At 37.2% G+C, this 17,901-nt stretch overlaps 1 protein-coding gene across 1 annotated transcript in view; it reads right to left on the reverse strand.

Annotated features, from left to right (window-relative positions):
* The window catches only part of CA10 (carbonic anhydrase 10), a 604,800-nt gene that overhangs the window by 356,044 nt on the left and 230,855 nt on the right, over nt 1-17,901 (reverse strand). Inside the window, exon 3 of the mRNA XM_059907353.1 lies at nt 259-401. Within this exon, the coding sequence (XP_059763336.1) occupies nt 259-401 (143 nt within the window). The remainder of the gene's footprint in view (nt 1-258; nt 402-17,901) is intronic.

The raw sequence follows: 17,901 nt of genomic DNA on the forward strand, positions 1-17,901 counted from the left end.
GCTACCAAGGGATAGGACTTCAGGCAACATCCAGGGAATACAAAGAAGTAATTAGAAGCATGAGGGTTTGACTAGGGAGAGAGAAAAAGCATGATTTACACATAATTATATTTGCTGGCAATAGGCCTGAGGTCTGTGATATTACTCCTGGGTGGAAAGACAAACTCATCACAGAGATCAAGGTCTGGAAGGCTGGCTTTCAGAATCAGCATCTCTCCCTGTCCTCAACTTCACGATGGAAGCAACATGGCTGCTTACCTTCCTGCCCCCAGTGTTGATGCGAAGGGGCGTCAGAAAGGGGTCGAAGATCATGTGACTAGTCTCTATATTGACTGGCGACTGTCGTTTCCCCACAGAGCAAAGATTCCAAGCTGAGTTCACCAATCCCCAGAAAGAAGGAACTAGAAACAGAAAGAAATTTTAGAATCAGGCTGGGGAAACAATGGAAAAAGAGCTATGGCACACAAGTCATAAAATCAAAGAGAGCCATCCAATGTTTCCCACACATAGAGATCCTTGAGTGTCGTTATGGCAGTTTCCTGGCCTGAATCTTGGTCAATTTCTCTAACTCTTACCTTCATGATGTCTTAAGATCAGATTTTATTTATTTTTGACCCATTGACTCTGTGGTCTCTTTGATGGGTATAGCTAGCATTAATGACTTAATAAGAAGATGGCATAGTCCAGCCACATCATCTTTTCATATTGAGGTACACTAAATATATAACAACTCCTGAGCTGATGCTCTGCTTTTCTGTTTGGCAGGAATGATATGGGAATCAACCTTGTTCTCGATAGAAAGTTTTATAAGCTTTTCAAAGAAGTAGCATTCAACATATATAAGGTATTTATTCTGCTGGTTGCCAAGACCAGACTGAGGTAGTGAATTATTTTATGACCCCCAATCAATGCCAGACAGGAGCTTGGAAAGTTGATTTAATGTACCATCAGCTGAAGAATGCGTTCATTGATAAGCAGAAAAAGATGGCATTGAGTGCTGAGTGCAAATATCCAAAGGGAAATCATCCACTCATTTTCAGTGTCACATTAAATAATCTATTAAAATAAATTTCTGACAATTTCCAGTCCTATTTTCTTCTGTTTAAAAAAGTTAGCAGAGCAGTGGGGTAACGAACCTACTAATTTTACATCAGTGAAGATCAGCGACTGTATCTTCAACATTTTCCTGCCCCCTCAGTATCTTTACTGAGGCTTTAGATCCATGTGTCCTTTATATGCCTCTGAGATTGTATGATCATCATTCAATCATCCATCCACAGCATCCATCAGCAGTCCAATGAGCTCCTATTGCATGTCCAGCATTGGGTTAAGTTGAATTTTGAAGAAGGCAGATGCATGTAAGAACAATTACCACACTGGGGGTGGGGTACATATGAGGTTAAGTCAAGTGTATATGAAACTCTAGATGAGGGGCACCAAAGCCTGCAGCAGTGGAAGTGGAAACAGGGAGTGATTCCTACAGAAGATGAGCCTAACAATAAAGTCACAACACTCTCAAATGTACGTTTCCTCTCAGGAACTCAAATTTAATGCAACCTTTAATTTACAGCAGCCATTATTCCTTCCCATGTCATGGATGGAGAAAACTGAAGCAAGAGAGGAGTATGGCAAATACCTGCCAAAGATACTATGAAAGAGAGAAGTTTTGGGCTGGATGGTATGTCTAGTCCCATCTAAATTCAAAATTCTATAACCCTTTTAATTGTTACAGGCAATTATTGGGCAGAAGTGATAAAAAACAAGTTCCTTAGAGTCTTAGAAGAATGTTTCAACACCAAAATAAAGTGAGCTTCATTGTGAAATATGGCAAATAACCTAATTTGGTTTAACCCCTTGGCAATAAGCCTCTGGTAGATCCACCCCCTTTAATTAAAAAGTTTGAATTGACTTTCCAGCTATAACAGATTTTCAAAATGGCAACAATGGCCAGGGTTACAGAGAGAGAAAGCAAAGGAGGAAGAGGGGAAGGGGAAGTAGATAGAAGAATATGTACATGTGCTTCCTTGGCAATTTCATTTCCCATCATTATTTAAGCTATTTTATCTCTGCAAGTCACTTTATCTTTAGAAGGTACCATGACCTAGCAAAATTATAATATTTAAGGAAGCTCTTGCATTAAAAATGTATTTTAAAAAACATAAACTTCTATCATCTCTAAAACGCTCTTTTAAAATCACTGACTTAATTTTATACTTATTCTTCAATCATTTCAAGTTTATTATAAAAATAAAGCCTCCATCAGTGCATGTTCTTACCTGTGATTTTCAGTGATGCACATAAACATGGCAGATGTGAGGATGCCAGGGATACAGTCATGGCACTGCCACAAATTAGTTGTGTGCCCTTAGATAGTAATTTATTTTTTGGGCCTTGGTTGGTCTCTATGGCCTCTGTTGTAGGCTGAATAATGGCCCCCTCCAAAGATGTCCACATCCTAACCCCAGAACCTGTGCATGTGTTACCTTACATTGTAAAAGTTACTGGACAGAAATTACTAAATTAAGGATCTTGAGATGAGTAGATTATCCTGGATTATCTGGGCCCAACATAATTACAAGTGTCTTTTTAATGAGAGAGGTGTAGAAGGATCACAGACATAGAGAAAAGATTTAAGGATGGAAAGAGAGGTCAGAGAAGACAGAAGATACTGGTTTTGAAGATGGAGGAAGGGGACATGAGCTAAGGAACGCAGGTGGCCTCTACAACCTGGAGTAGGCAAAGCAACAGATTCTTCCCCTAGAGCCTCCAAAAGGAACACCAGCCTGCTGACACTGATTTTAACCCCATGAGACTCATTTCAGACTTCTCACCTCCAGAACTCTAAGATAATAAATTTGTGTTGTTTTAAGTCACTAAGTTGTTATTATTTGTCACAGCCACAATAGGAAACTAATACAGCCCCCTTTATCTTTAAAATCCTGTGAGACAAGAACCTCTTTGACAATCAGGCCATCTGTGATCTCCTGGGGGGCCTTCCCTGGAAGGCAGATTCATAATAAACATAGTAAGAGATGATACATATTGCATTTCATATACTCCCATGAAAATTATTAACAAAAATAATCAAATCCTATAAATGGATTGCCAGACTGCTATTATATGGCAACATGGGTGGGCAGATGCTTCTGTGCTTTACAAATAAACTTCACACCCCAAAAGTACCCCCATAAAAACACAAACAGCAAAAATATTATGTGAACATCTGATTTGCTTTTATTGGGCATGGCATTCTTTATGACAAATAGTTTCAGGGTTTTATATACCCACTTCACTATCGAGGCCTGTGTGTCTGGTTCTAACCACCTGCTTAGACAATTGAGGAATAACTGAGAAACACTCTTCCTTGCTAAGCTGTGACCCTCATTAGCTCCATTCCTGAAGAGGTATCAAAGTTTATTCATCACTGGATTGCTCATTTTAAATCAGCTGTAAGTTAATAGTCTTTCAGAAATAGAAGCCACCTTAGTGGTCATCTAATCTAAATTAATAAACAAAATTAAGGCCATAAAGGCAGATAAAGTCCTCAACCCAAGGCCACACAACCAGGGAGAGGCAGAGAAGGACAGAGTAAGGACTTGTACCCAGGTCTCAAGACTCACAGTGCTCTAAATCCCTTCCACCCCAGCAGGCTTCATACATGAGCAGGTTATTAGAGTCAGAGTTTCAGAGTTAAATTGTTGTTATGGCCATTGTAAGACTTTTGCTACCATTTCTCTTTTGGTAGATCAAGAGTAACATTAATGCTTAGTCTCCAGTTAAAATAAATTTCAAGTGCAAAGGTTTAAATCAAACTGCTTTAAATATCAATCATCCCAAATAAAGTTAGGATTTTTAAAAAGCCATTCAACTATAGCTGGGTAAAAAAAAAGCCTTCAATTCAGGCAAGATAAGATGTGTTTGTGTCTCATCTGCAGGACCTCAAGGAGAGCTAATGGGGATGACTGCCCATGAAGAGCTGGACTAGGCAAGGTTCTAGTCCAGATGAAAGAAGTCAATGCTCTTAGAATCATTGTTATGTGTTGGGACAATAATTAAGGTGCAAATCTAGTCCAGGGACCTTAGGTGCCAAAAGGGACCAGGAATAGGTCTACAAATGTCATGTAATCTAGGTTCTAGGGAAATGCTATAGGAGGAAGGCTGTGGAAACAGAAGCATGGGGTGCCCATACTTATTAGAGCATGGGAGTGAGCCAGTAGACTTTACCTTCAGAGCAAGGCTGGACAAATGAACTAAGGCTTCAAGATTTAGAGTAGGAAACTCTCCCTCTGCATTTGTGCGGAACTCTGTTATCTCCACGATCCTAATACGTAACTATGCTCCATATTTTTGATCCTTCAGGTTTATAAACTCCCCATGTCACCCCTGGGAATGAAATGACTTTGTAGAATGCTATGGCACTGCTTTTATTTCCAAATTTAGAGAATCATTGCTGAATTGTTTTTCTCTTAATTCCTATGGTTGTCCCAATAAATCAAATTTTTAAATTTTCTGTCATTTTTTAAAAAGCATCAGTTATTATGGTTTACTAGCTAATGCGGTGTCTTTTTCTAGCTTGACTGATACAACTTATTGTTGAGAAAAAATGTGAATGTAAATAAAGTAAAATTGAGTGAGAATTACCCTAATTAGTAAACAACTGGTCTGAAATGTTTGAATGGCACCATCTCTAGAATCCTTTTCACACAATCTTTTAATTTACATATAACCTAAAACAGACACCAGACTTGGATATTTTTGCAAATTAATTTTCACAGAGCCTAAACAATGGAACTTAACTGCTGCATCACAGCTATGTGTTATCTTGCCAAAACATTTCCCTGTGGCAATGCTGTCATTGTGACCATAAACCACAAAACCCAATGGTCTCTTGGCTCTGGGTCCAGTGAGCTATGAAAATGCTCAGTGACTGATTTAAGCTACTTAAAACATGAGCCTTGGAAAACGCAAAACCTATCAGTTGCTTATTCAAAAACCAGTGGAACAAAAAGCTCAAGTTTAGTTTATTAACACATGGTAACCCTCAGACAAAACCAAAAAAGCTCCTACTAAAATAAGAAATAGTTTGAGAGAGCAATGAACTAGAGGGATCAAGTTTGATACTGAGTTAAAATTTGTCTCAGTGACATTTGTATCCTATAGAAAATGCTCCAAAATCAGTCTGAGCTTTTAGGCATCCTCCTTGTTCATTTGTCCTGAATTGTCATTTGTCATCTCAGCAGAATTTGCACAGACCATGCTGTTATGGCAAGGAGTTTGACACTTGGAATTAATTTATGCAATTTATGTGACTTGCTAAATCCTATGGAAACAAGACAAACTCAATTAAAAAGTGTTTATTGACAGCCTATTATGTGCCAGACATTAGGCTTGACACTGAGAATTCATGCAGCAAATATTTACTGAGGACCTACTCTATGTGCCAGGCACTGCCATCAGTTCTGGACAATCAGTAATGAATAAAACAGATATGGTTCCTGCTCTCATGGATCTTGCAGTCTAGTAGGGAATATGAGGGATAGTGTTTATCTCCAAGTTTATATACGCATATCTATGTAATTAGAACTATTTGCAAGTATGCTGTAGAAACAATTAAAACAGTAATGAACTATAGAATATAGTATGGATTGGGGAGATAACCTAGGTAGAATGGCCAGGAATAATTCCTCTGTAGATGACATCTAACAAACCCTGGAAGGACCGAGAGGAGTTGCTTCTGAAGAGTGGCAGGGCAGAGGGCATCCAAAGCAGAGGAGAGGAGCAGGTCTTGGCAGAGAAGAGCCTGATGTGTTCAAAGAGTGGAGAGGAAGAAAGTTAACCTGAACTAGATGAGCCAGATGAGAAGAAAAGTGAGATGAGATGAGGTTGGCCAGGAAGACCAGGGACAGGAACTTGCATTTTACTCTAATGTATTAGAAAGCAACTGAGAATTTGGGGCAAGGGAGTACCATGGTCTGATTTATGAATTAAAAGCCTTGGTTGGAATACAGCCAAGAGTGAGCTTGATTACCCTTGGAGTAGTTTGAGTAGGAAAAGAATTGGTTTCTAAGCAACAGTTGGGTTTTTATGAGAATTTAATCCTATTGCTTTGGGTTTGTTTAAATTCTATCTCAAAGGCACAACTAATTGAATGTTTTAAAAACTATTCTCTTCAATATATGTTCCAATAAAATAGCATTTTCCTATGATGCAACTAGTGCATTACAAGTAATCATTTGAAGCAAGGAATATTTTCATGAAGAGATTCAGCTAAGGCAATCTTTTCTAGCTTTCAAGCAATAAACTAAGTCCCCAACTTTTCGGCCAAAGGAAAGCAATTGCAAGTTGGGAAAATGAATACTGGCATAAAACATATTTTCAGTGAATTCAGTCCTTACAAATAAAGGCTTCTGCTTCAATATAGCCATCTCTACTATAGGGTTATAAAGCATATGAATACATTTAAAAGAAGAACTCATATCTTTTCCTTGCTCTTTTCCTCACCAGAGCTGATTTACTGTCCATTTCCCTATTCTCAACTCTAATAAATCTCCACTTTGAGCCATTATTAATTAGCATGTTTGAAATACTCACTGTTGCAGAATTTTTGGCCCCTTTCTGATTTCAAATTTATATCATAGGGGGAACTGGCTTTGAATAACTCTTTTGCTGCAATTCCTCTTCCACTGTTGGAACTCTGATTCATATTACATGGAGGGCTTCTAACTAGGGCTTCCCATTCTCTCACTTGGGAATCTCTAAAGGGTTGGAAATATATTACTTAATACATAATCATTAATTTGTGCATTCACCTAAAAAATTAATGGAATATCTCCTATGAGACAGATTTTTTTTAATGCACAAATTTTTAAAAATGTTCCCACTCTAATGAAGACCTCTAATTGTGGGAAGACAGGCAAGCTAACAAATCATGTTATAATAAAACATGTGTTATAATTAAGGTGTGTGAATATTAAAGTCTAAGTGGAGACAGAGGAGTAAATTGATCCTGACCCTTTCCTCAAGTGATGGCATCAGCCTTCCTAGCAGAGGAGACGTTTGAATTAATCCTGAAAGTACGAATAGAAACTGCAAGCCATACAAGTCTTATAACTAGTTAAAAGACTAAAGTTTTTCTAGAAACTGAGACAAATTATTGCTGGAATTAGAATAACTTTTATGCAGGGAGATTTTAAGCCACTGGGTCTTCTGACTTCCCCAACTTGGAGAGTTTTTATTACATAGGAGGAAGACCATGAGCTACCATATCCTTACCATGCAACCTTGAGCAGGGGGTTAAACTTCTATAGCCTTAGTTTCTGCATCTGTAAAGTGAAGATGATACTTCACAGAGTTGTTGGGAAGGTAAGTGAGAATATGCTTATAAAAGGTCTAGCATAATGTCATTTCTATAACAAGTATTCAATGAATGTTGGAGAAGGAGTCCCGTGAGGGAATGTTGGGGAATGGTGTGGCCACCAGGTCTGTGATCCCACCACCATAACATTCCAGAGATGAAAAGGGTAAAGGCTCCAGGCAGGATGCGGAAGAGAGGAAGGTTTCAGATGCCCACACAACCCAACCTGAATTCAAAGCAGGGAGCAGCCTAGGTCATAGGATTGGTCTCTCAATTTCATACTTTTAATGAACCATGTGAAATTATTTCTTGGATCTATAACTCTCAACGTCTGGATGAATGGAGGGAGTTAGCAGTGATATGGGTCATCCAGGATGGTTTTATCTACAAAGAAAATAATTTTAATTTAGCTTTTGGAAGTTGGTGGATTATTTGTTTATACAGCAGCTTCAGCCTCCTGTTTAGGATTGGTTCTAATATGCTAACTGGCTTGCATCCCTGCAAGCACATCAACAGAAGGTGAAGTGAAAGGAAGGAAGGGGGAGTTTTCATTTGCTGATCAGTCACCATAATCTCTGTGCTAGGAACTTGACATATCTTATCTTGCTTAATCCTCCCCACAATTCTGTGACATAATATTACTGTTACTTTGTAGATGAGAAAAATAAGACTTAAAGAGATTATATGACTTTCCAAGGTCACTTGGCCAGTAAGTAGAGGGACTAGAATTTGAAATCAGTTCTTTTCTCTAAAACAAAGAAATAACAAGACAGACAAAGGAAGTAAAGTAATGCATGTGTGGTAACATGTGAAACAATACACAGGCATATAAAGCAAGAGGTAATCATCTCACCCTCCTTCCTTCCAATGACATCCCTGAGGTAATTGGTGTGAACACTTTATTAGGCATCATTCAACACCTTTCACTATGTGCATACAAACACATTCAAGTACCTATACACATAAGGAAGTTCTATTTATAAAAATAGTTTTTGTTTCAAGTAACAATATACCATGAATGTCCTCTATGTCAATCCTTCATAGAGCTACTCATTCATGTGTAAGGCTACAGAGTTTCCATAGTTTGAATGCACCTTACTTTTCTAAACCATTTCCTAAATGAAAGACATTAAGATTGTTTCCATCTTATTTTACCATGAAAATCAATGCTGCAATAAATAACCTCAAACATATACTTTTTGTACTAGTAGTATTGTTTAGTCAAGGTACGTACATGCTTTATTTTAATAGATGCTGCCAGGTTACTTTAAAAGATACTGGCAGTGTCTATAAATATATTTTTTTAATATATATTTTTTATATATATATATTTTTTCTTAACCATATTTGCTTATTTATTTATTTATTTATTTTTATATTATTGCTGTGTTGGGTCTTCGTTCCTGTGCGAGGGCCTTCTCCAGCTGTGGCAAGCAGGGGCCACTCTTCATCATGGTGCGCGGGCCTCCCACTATCGCGGCCTCTCCCGTTGCGGGGCACAGGCTCCAGACGCGCAGGCTCATTAATTGTGGCTCACGGGCCTAGTTGCTCCGCGGCATGCGGGATCCTCCCAGACCAGGGCTCGAACCCGTGTCCCCTGCATTGGCAGGCAGATTCTCAACCACTGCGCCACCAGGGAAACCCTATAAATATTTATGTTCCTATCAGCTATGTGTGGTATGTCCACTTCCCCATAATCTCCATAGCACTGAATGTTATTTATTTATTTGTTTGTTTATTTACTTATGACAATCTAATAGGAAAGATAGGATTTCACTGATTTAATTTGCATTTCTTAACTACTGCCACAGTTGAGTATCTTCTCATATGCTCATTAGCTATTTGCATTTCTCTTCTGATCCTATTCTTCATGTATTTTTCTCTGGGTTATTTGTGTTTTTCATATGAGTTTTATGTATCATTTGAATTCTAGAAATATTAGCCCTCTGTCACATGCTATAAACATTTTCTCCTAGCCTATTAACTACCTTTTAAGCTCATTTTTGGTATTTGGTTATCTAGGGATTTTTAAATTTTACATGGTTGGATTTATCGATCTTTTTGTGCATAAGGTTTCTCTGTTTTCTCTATTATTTAATATTGCATATCCAACTAGAGTGTATGTATTTTCCTAAATATTAAAAAAATATTTTTACTGTTATAGTTTTTACAATTTTATTTTTAAAATCTATCAGAGATTAATTTGTATATACTTAGACCACAATCTGAGGTCTAAGATTTTCCCAGATATAAACTGAATAATGCCATTATTATTTATTAAATAAACCATCTTTTGTGACCAATTGAGTGTTACTTTTATCACATATTAAGTTTCTATATACATTAGATTTGCTTCCAGTCTTTCTGGATTATTCAACCTATATTTATATTCCTGTGTCAGTGCCATATTGTTTTGAGTATAGTTACCATTTAAGGTCATTTATAAGATCAGGCTTCCTGATCAAAAAGCCTGCTCTCTTTCCCTGCTACCTCTAAAGGACCATACATGCTCCAGGGAAACTTGCTAGGATTAGTGACTCTAGGAACTTAACTGTGTTAAATTCTGAAAAATTCACCAACACGCTATTAGACAACAATTCCCTACAAATTCAAACATCTGGTGAAACACTTAAAATCCTGCAAAACATGTGGATATCTTGAAATACAGTGTCCTTTATCCATATCTGTTTGAGTATGTAAACATCTCCCTCTGTTTGTCACCCTCTAATTCTCACTCTCTCTATATGTGTGCACAAAATTACCATTATACAAATTGCAAAAGTATGCAAATGATGAAAGCCCTGCTGCTCAGATGTATGTGGAGATCAGTCGCCTTTTACAACTTCTCAGTGTTCACATTTGGGTAATCCTAGAGAAATCTCCAGCCGTTCCAGTCTGTCTTGATTTTGGCATGTATTTAAGGCATTTTCTTTACCATTTGCAAAAATAAGGGTTCAGTTATCTTCATACTACATCAGGAAAAATAATCTTTGTGCTATCCCTGAGTCTTGGGGCCCAAACACAATAAAATTGGTCACTAAACAGGGAACAAAAACACACAAATGATCTGTTGGTCTTTTCCCAATTTTGTACTGGGATGGATTGTCCAATAAGCTTGCATTTATTTTCTGTTGAGATGCTAGATTTAGCTTCTTTGACATAGTGACTTCTACCAACACATTTAACTTCTCTTCTTAATTTTCCTATTTGACTTTTGCATCAACATGCTTCCTATTAGCAGGCAATAAAACATGCAGGCATCTCACTAACTGTAGATCTCTATCATCCCCAAAATCTTATCAAAGATCAAATCTGGGTGAATTCTTTGCTTTCAAATGATTCTTGTCCAACCGAGGTACCGCTAGCCTAATCCAGGTTCCCAATGCCATGTACTTTAGTTTTTGCAGCAGTTCCTTAAATTCCCCAACTCCAGGGTAAGTTCCACATTACAAATGATATGAGAGCTGAGCAGACACAGAAGAACCATGACTGGAAAATAGGCTACATCTCTGGTTCACAACAGAATTTAGTGCACAGCAATGGTCAGGATTAGATTACTCAAGATCTGTGTTGTCTTGTAGCCCTAGAGCTCTGATTCAATGCCATCATTACACCCTCAGTTCCCATTCCAATCCTTGGCACACTCAACAACTCAACAACTACTAATCAAATGTATAGATAGATAAATGGATGGATGGATGAGAAGAAACAGGACCATGCTGTCTGCTTTGCGTCTTATTTTCTACCCGGTGCTTGTCATATTAGAGTCCTTCAATACAGTTTGTGGAATGAATGGATGAACATCATGCTGTTTCATTTCCATACCCTCAAAAACACAGTGTGCTCATTCCTACTTCTGGGCTTCTTTTCCCCTGTGCTTCACTGAGGTATAATTGACAAATAAAAATTGTATACATTTAGATTGTACAACATGATTTTTTTAAGGTGTATAATGTGATGATTTGATATACATATACATTGTAAAATGATTACCACAACCAAGTTAATTAACACATCCACATAGTTACCTTTTCTTTTTGAGGTAAGAACCCTTAAGATCTACTTTCTTAGCAAATTTAAAGTATACAATACAGAATTGTTAACTATAATCACCATGCTGTCCATTAGATCCCCAGAATCTATTCATCTTATAAGTGTATGTGTGTGCTCTTTGACTTACATGTTCCCACTCTTCAGATCCTGGCAACCACTCTTCTACTCCCTAGTTCTATGAGTTTGAATTTTTAGATTCCACATTTATCTTCTTTTCTCTCTTGACCTTCCCCTATCAAATCCTATACATCCTACAATTCCTAATTTAAATCCCAATCCCTCCATAAATCATCCTTTACTGGTTAAGTCATCCCTCTGGATTTCTAGAGAAGCTGGTTAGATGCCACATAATTTCATATTTAATTACACATGGTTATATTTTTCAATGTTTTGCAAATTCATTAATATCAAATTCTAAGTAGAAGCAAGCACCTCAAGAGCAGAAACTTGAACATAGCACAACACCTGATTACAGGGCCTAGGCCTATAAAAGATAATTCATGAAGTGATTGTTCAAGATGAAATCTCTCTAAGGAACTTTTAAAAATAATTTTTATTAGAGTATAGTTGATTTACAATGTTGTTTTAGTTCAGGTGTACAGGAAAGTGAATCAGTTATACATATACATATATCCACTCTTTTAGATTCTTTTCTCATATATGTCATTACAGAGTATTGACTAAAGGTCCTTATTAGTTATCTATTTTATATATAGTAGTGTGTATATATCAATACCAATCTCCCAGTTTATCTCTCCCCCACTTGCCCTCCTGGTAACCATAAGTTTGTTTTCTACATCTGTGACTCTATTTCTCTTTCATAAATAAGTTAACTTGCACCATTTTTTTTTTTTAGATTCCACATATAAGTGGTATCATATGATGTTTGTCTTTCTATGTCTGACTTACTTCACTCAGTATGACAATCTCTACGTCTATCCATGTTGCTGTAAATGACATTATTTCATTCTTTTTTATGGCTGAATAATATTCCACTGTATATATGTACCACACATTCTTTATCCATTCCTCTGGCAATGGACATTAAGGTTGCTTCCATGTTTTGGCTATTTTAAATAGTGCTGCAATGAACATTGAGGTGCATTTATCTTTCCAATTATGGTTTTCTCTGGATATATACCCAGGAGTGGGATTGCTGGATCATACGGTAGTTCTATATTTAGTTTTTTAAGGAACCTCCATACTGCTCTCCATAATGGTTGTACCAACTTACATTCCCACCAATGGTATAGGAGGGTTCCCTTTTCTCTGCACCCTCTCCAGCATTGTTTGTAGATTTTTTGATAGTGGCCATTCTGACTAGTGTGAGGTGATACCTAATTGTAGTTTTGATTTGCATTTCTCTAATAATTAGTGATATTGAGCATCTTTTCATGTGCCTCTTGGCTATCTCAATATCTTCTTTGGAGAAATGTCTATTTAGATCATCTGCCCATTTTTTGATTGGGTTTGTGTTTTGATATAGAGCTGCATGAGCTGTTTGTATATTTTGGATATTAATCCCTTCTTGGTCGCTTCATTAGCAAATATTTTCCCCATTCTGTGGGTTGTCTTTTCGTTTTGTCTAAGTTTTCCTTTGTTGTGCATAGCTTTTTTTTTAAATTTTTTTTTAAATTAATTTACTTATTTTTGGCTGTGTTGGGTCTTCGTTTCTATGCGAGGGCTTTCTTTAGTTGCGGCGAGTGGGAGCCACTCTTCATCGCGGTGCACGGGCCTCTCACTATCGCAGCCTCTCTTGTTGTGGAGCACCACTCCAGAGGTGCAGGCTCAGTAGCTGTGGCTCACGGGCCCAGTTGTTCCGCGGCATGTGGGATCCTCCCAGACCAGGGCTCGAACCTGTGTCCCCTGCATTGGCAGGCAGACTCTCAACCACTGCACCACCAGGGAATCCCCTGTTGTGCATAGCTTTTAAGTTTAATTAGGTCCCATTTGTTTATTTTTGTTTTTATTTCCATTACTCAAGTAGGTGGATCAAAAAAGATATTGCTGCAATTTATGTCAGAGAGTGTTCTACCTATGTTTCTCTCTAAGAGTTTTATAGTATCTGGCCTTATATTTAGGTCTTTAATCCATTTTGAGTTTATTTTTGTGTATGGTGTTAGGGAATGTTCTAATTTCACTCTTTTAGATGTAGCTGTCCAGTTTTCCCAGTACCATTTGTTGAGGAGACTATCTTTTCTCCATTGTATAGTCTTGCCTCCTTTGTCATAGATTAATTGACCATAGTGCATGGGTTTACCTCTGGACTTCCTATCCTGTTCCATTGATCTATATTTCTGGTTTTGTGACAGTGCCAAACTGTTTTGATGACTCTAGCTTTGTAGTATAGTCTGAAGTCAGGGAGCCTGATTCCTCTAAGTTTGTTTTTCTTTCTCAGGATGCTTTGGCTATTCAGGGTCTTTTCTGTTTCCATACAAATTTTAAGATTTTTTTTTTGTCTATTTCAGTGATAAATGCCACTGGTAATTTGATAGGTATTGTGTTGAATCTGTAAATTGCTTTGGGTAGTATATTCATTTTGACAATGTTGATTCTTCCAATCCAAGAACACGGTATATTTATCCATCTGTTTGTATCGTCTTTGATGTCTTTCATCAGTATCTTATAGTTTTCTGCATACAGGTCTTTTGCCTCCTTAGGTAGGTTTATACCTAGGTATTTTATTATTTTTGATGCAATGGTAAAATGGATTGTTTATAATTTCTCTTTCTGCTCTTTTGTTTTTAGTGTATAGGAATACAAGAGATCTGTGTGTATTAATTTTGTATCCTGCAACTTTACCAAATTCATTGATGAGCTCTAGTAGTTTTCTGAGAGCATCTTTAGGATTTTCTATGTATAGTATCATGTCATCTGCAAACAGTGAAAGTTTTACTTCTTCTTTTCCAATTTGGATTCCTTTTATTTCTTTTTCTTCTCTGATGGCTGCGGCTAGAACTTCCAAAACATTGTTGAATAAAAGTGGCAAGAGTGGACATCCTTTTCTTATTCCTGATCTTAGAGGAAATGCTTTCAGTTTTTCACCATTGAGAATGATTTTTGCTGTGGGTTTGTGGTGTATGGCCTTTATTATGTTGAGGTAGGTTCCCTCTGTGCCCAATTTCTTGAGAGTTTTTATCATATATGGGTGTTAAATTTTGTCAAAACCTTTTTCTGCATCTATTGATGATCATATGGTTTTTATTCTTCAGTTTGTTAATGTGGTGTATCCCATAGATTGATTTACATATACTGAAGAATCCTTGCATCCCTGGGTTAAATCCCACTGGATCATGGTGTATGATCCATTTAATGTGTTGTTGGATTTGGTTTGCTAGTATTTTGTTGTGTCTACGTTCATCAGTGATATTGACCTGTAATTTTCTTGTTTTGTGGTATCTTTGTCTGGTTTTGGTATCAGGGTGATGGTGGCCTCATAGAATGAGTTTGGGAGTGTTCCTTCCTCTGCAGTTTTTTGGAAGAGTTTCAGAAGGAAAGGTGTTAACTCTTCTCTAAATGTTTAATAGAATTCACCCATGAAGCCATCTGGTCCTGGACTTCTGTTTGTTGGAATTTTTTAAATCACACTTTCAATTTCAGTACTTGTGATTGGCCTGTTTATATTTTATATTTCTTCCTGGTTCAGTCTTGAAAGGTTGTACCTTTCTAAGAATTTGTCCATTTCTTCTTTGTTGTTCATTTTATTGGCATAGAGTTGCTTGTAGTAGTCTTTTATGATCCTCTGTATTTCTGTAGTGTCAGTTGTAACTTCTCCTTTTTCATTTCTAATAATAAAATTAGAAATCAATAAATATTTGAGCCTTTTCCCATTTTTTCCTGATGAGTCTAGCTAAATGTTTATCCATTTTGTTTATCTTCTCCAAGAACCACCTTTTAGTTTCCTTGATCTTTGCTATTGTTTTCTTCATCCCTATTTTATTTATTTCTGCTCTGATCTTTATAATTTCTTTCCTCTTACTAACTTTGGGTTTTGTTTGTTCTTCTTTCTCTAGTTGCATTAGATGTAAGATTAGGTTGTTTATTTGAGATTTTTCTACTAAGGGAATTTTAAAGAAAAGCATTTGTGTTTGAAAAGACACCAGCAATGAAATGGATTTACTGATATTTTGATTCTTCTCACCAGCTGGTTCCCTAACATGCCCAGCCTTATGAAGCCCTTTGCAGTTCCACTAACATGTCTTGCCTACAGTGGTTCCACTGCCTAGAATGCCCTTCCCAATAGCCCATGCAGACAACACTTTCTCATCTTTCAAGATGAAGGTCAAAGAGGCCTCTCTAGGAAGCTTTCCCTATCTGTTACTCCCTCCACTCTCCAGTGTTTTCATGGATCTCACACCCATCTTTGTGCAACTAGGGAATTCTTTTACTCTAATACATCTTGTTGCAATTTTGTACATGTCTGTCTTCCTAATAAATGGAAATTTTTTGAAAACAGACTTCTGTCTCTAAATCACCATTGTTATGCACAGTGCCCAGTATATAATAAATTCATAGGTAATGTTGTTTGAATTTTAAAAAAAGAATAAAAAGTAGTCAAGACTTGATATACACTGGTGGAAGAAGAGACAAAAGGTGAGGGGTAGGAGGACTGCATTTTACTGTACATCTACTTTGTGACAGTCCCAGTATCAGGCATTTACTCAGGATGTGTATTTAATGTCTGATCACTCTCCCCAAATGAAGTGGGAAGATAAGTCCAAACCTATGGATACAGTCTTAACTATCTAGGTTGTTGAGTATGAATACCAGACACGATTAGGGATTGATGATGGCATTCTTATCAATGCAAAAATCCAAATTTGGGTTACCAAAAGGAATAAAGAAAAACGAATGGTTCGAGATGAAAAATCAAAGGAAGAAAGCAGATAAGTGAGGAGACTTGCAGTAGGCAGTAAGAAGAGGAATAAATGAATTTCATGAGTCAGTCAGTGAGGAGACAGAGAAGCATTTTATTCATTTCTATGTCCATGGACATGGTATGCTCTGAACTTTCAAAAGTATAGCCTGGGACAGAAATTTGATCCATTTCTTGTACCAATCATGGAAGGTAGATTGAAGGCTGCATCAAATGATCATATTGGAAAAAGAAGTAAAGTGGTACCACCACAGGAGACCATGACATTGGTCAATATGGCTTTAGAACATAAAATAATGCCTATCCATGCTGGTACTTATGTTTCCATCTTTAAAGACATTTCTCATTTTCACAGAGCATTGTACAAAGATTCAGTTATAATGAATGTAAAAGTGCTTTGTAAACTGTTACACATTCCTAATTTCTTAACTATTCATGTTTAAATTGCAACATGCTTACAATGACCAGCATTTTCTTGGTCAGTAGGGTCTCTGCATTTCAGTACAATTTTGCTCTCCTGGCAGTACAACTCAGGTTCACGTACTAAGTACAAGGAGTAGATCTTTGTTGTAATGCTTGCTCAAACAGATAGCATGAAGGCTGGCCTTTTCCTTTATCATCATTTAAGGCAAAGTGCAGTCCTTAATAAACCATGCTCCAACTTATGGCTTCTCCAGGAGATCCATGGCAACACAGCAAAAGAAATTCATGCTGATCTGAGTGAAGAATTCTTTGAGACTGATCCAGCTTAGAAGGTTCTCTCAAATCAATGGCTTGAGGCATTAAAGTCCAAAATCTTTTGGGAATAATGAGAATATGAATTTTCCTCATTATTGTTGGCAGCTCCCTGGTCTTAGTGGAGAAGAACTCAAAGTGCCCAGAGGAAACACCAGTTCATAGTGACAGGAGATTAAAAGAGCATTTAAGTTTTAAAGGCTCAGATGCCTAGGAAAGTTAGCAAGGACTTTCAGAAATATAATCAGAAATATACAGTCAGAAATATAATCGGCAGTGAATAGATCTTTAAAAGTTTCCTCTGTAAGCAGCCTGAGTCTCAACTCCAGTTCTGGCCATCATTTCCTGCTTTTGTCTATGCATTGGGAAATCAATAAAAATCAGCAAAGCCCTCACTTTTGCAACACTTTAAGGCTTATAAAGCATTTTCTCAGAACACTCAGTTCCACTACTTTTGATATAGCGGTACAGAAGTTCATTAACAATCTGGCAGTTCAACAAAAAAGACCCTGTGCCAAGTCTGGATCACCAAACAGAAGAATGTACACCCCCTTCTCTCAGAAGGAGGCAACTCTACATTTCTTTGATCTCCTGGAAAGCAGGAAGCAAAACCCAAGTCCAGAATTAATCAGAGGTGATGGATTACTGATAGCTATGGACATATACCAATGGAGCCTTAGTGTAATGATGAAGTGTTAATTTCAGGGAATAGCAAGAAGCTATGAGCATAGGAGGCACTCAGTTAATATTGGTTCAGTGAGGAAATAAGGGACTAGCTTAATGTTTGAAAAGAAAAGAATCAGGGAAAGATGGTTAAAGGGTCAAAGGTCTTTATAGGATGCTATAAATGAAGAGTCGGCCTAATGGTTTATTATTAAGTGCT

Source organism: Balaenoptera ricei, chromosome 20 (genome assembly GCF_028023285.1).
Source record: "Balaenoptera ricei isolate mBalRic1 chromosome 20, mBalRic1.hap2, whole genome shotgun sequence".
Classification (NCBI taxonomy): domain Eukaryota; kingdom Metazoa; phylum Chordata; class Mammalia; order Artiodactyla; family Balaenopteridae; genus Balaenoptera; species Balaenoptera ricei.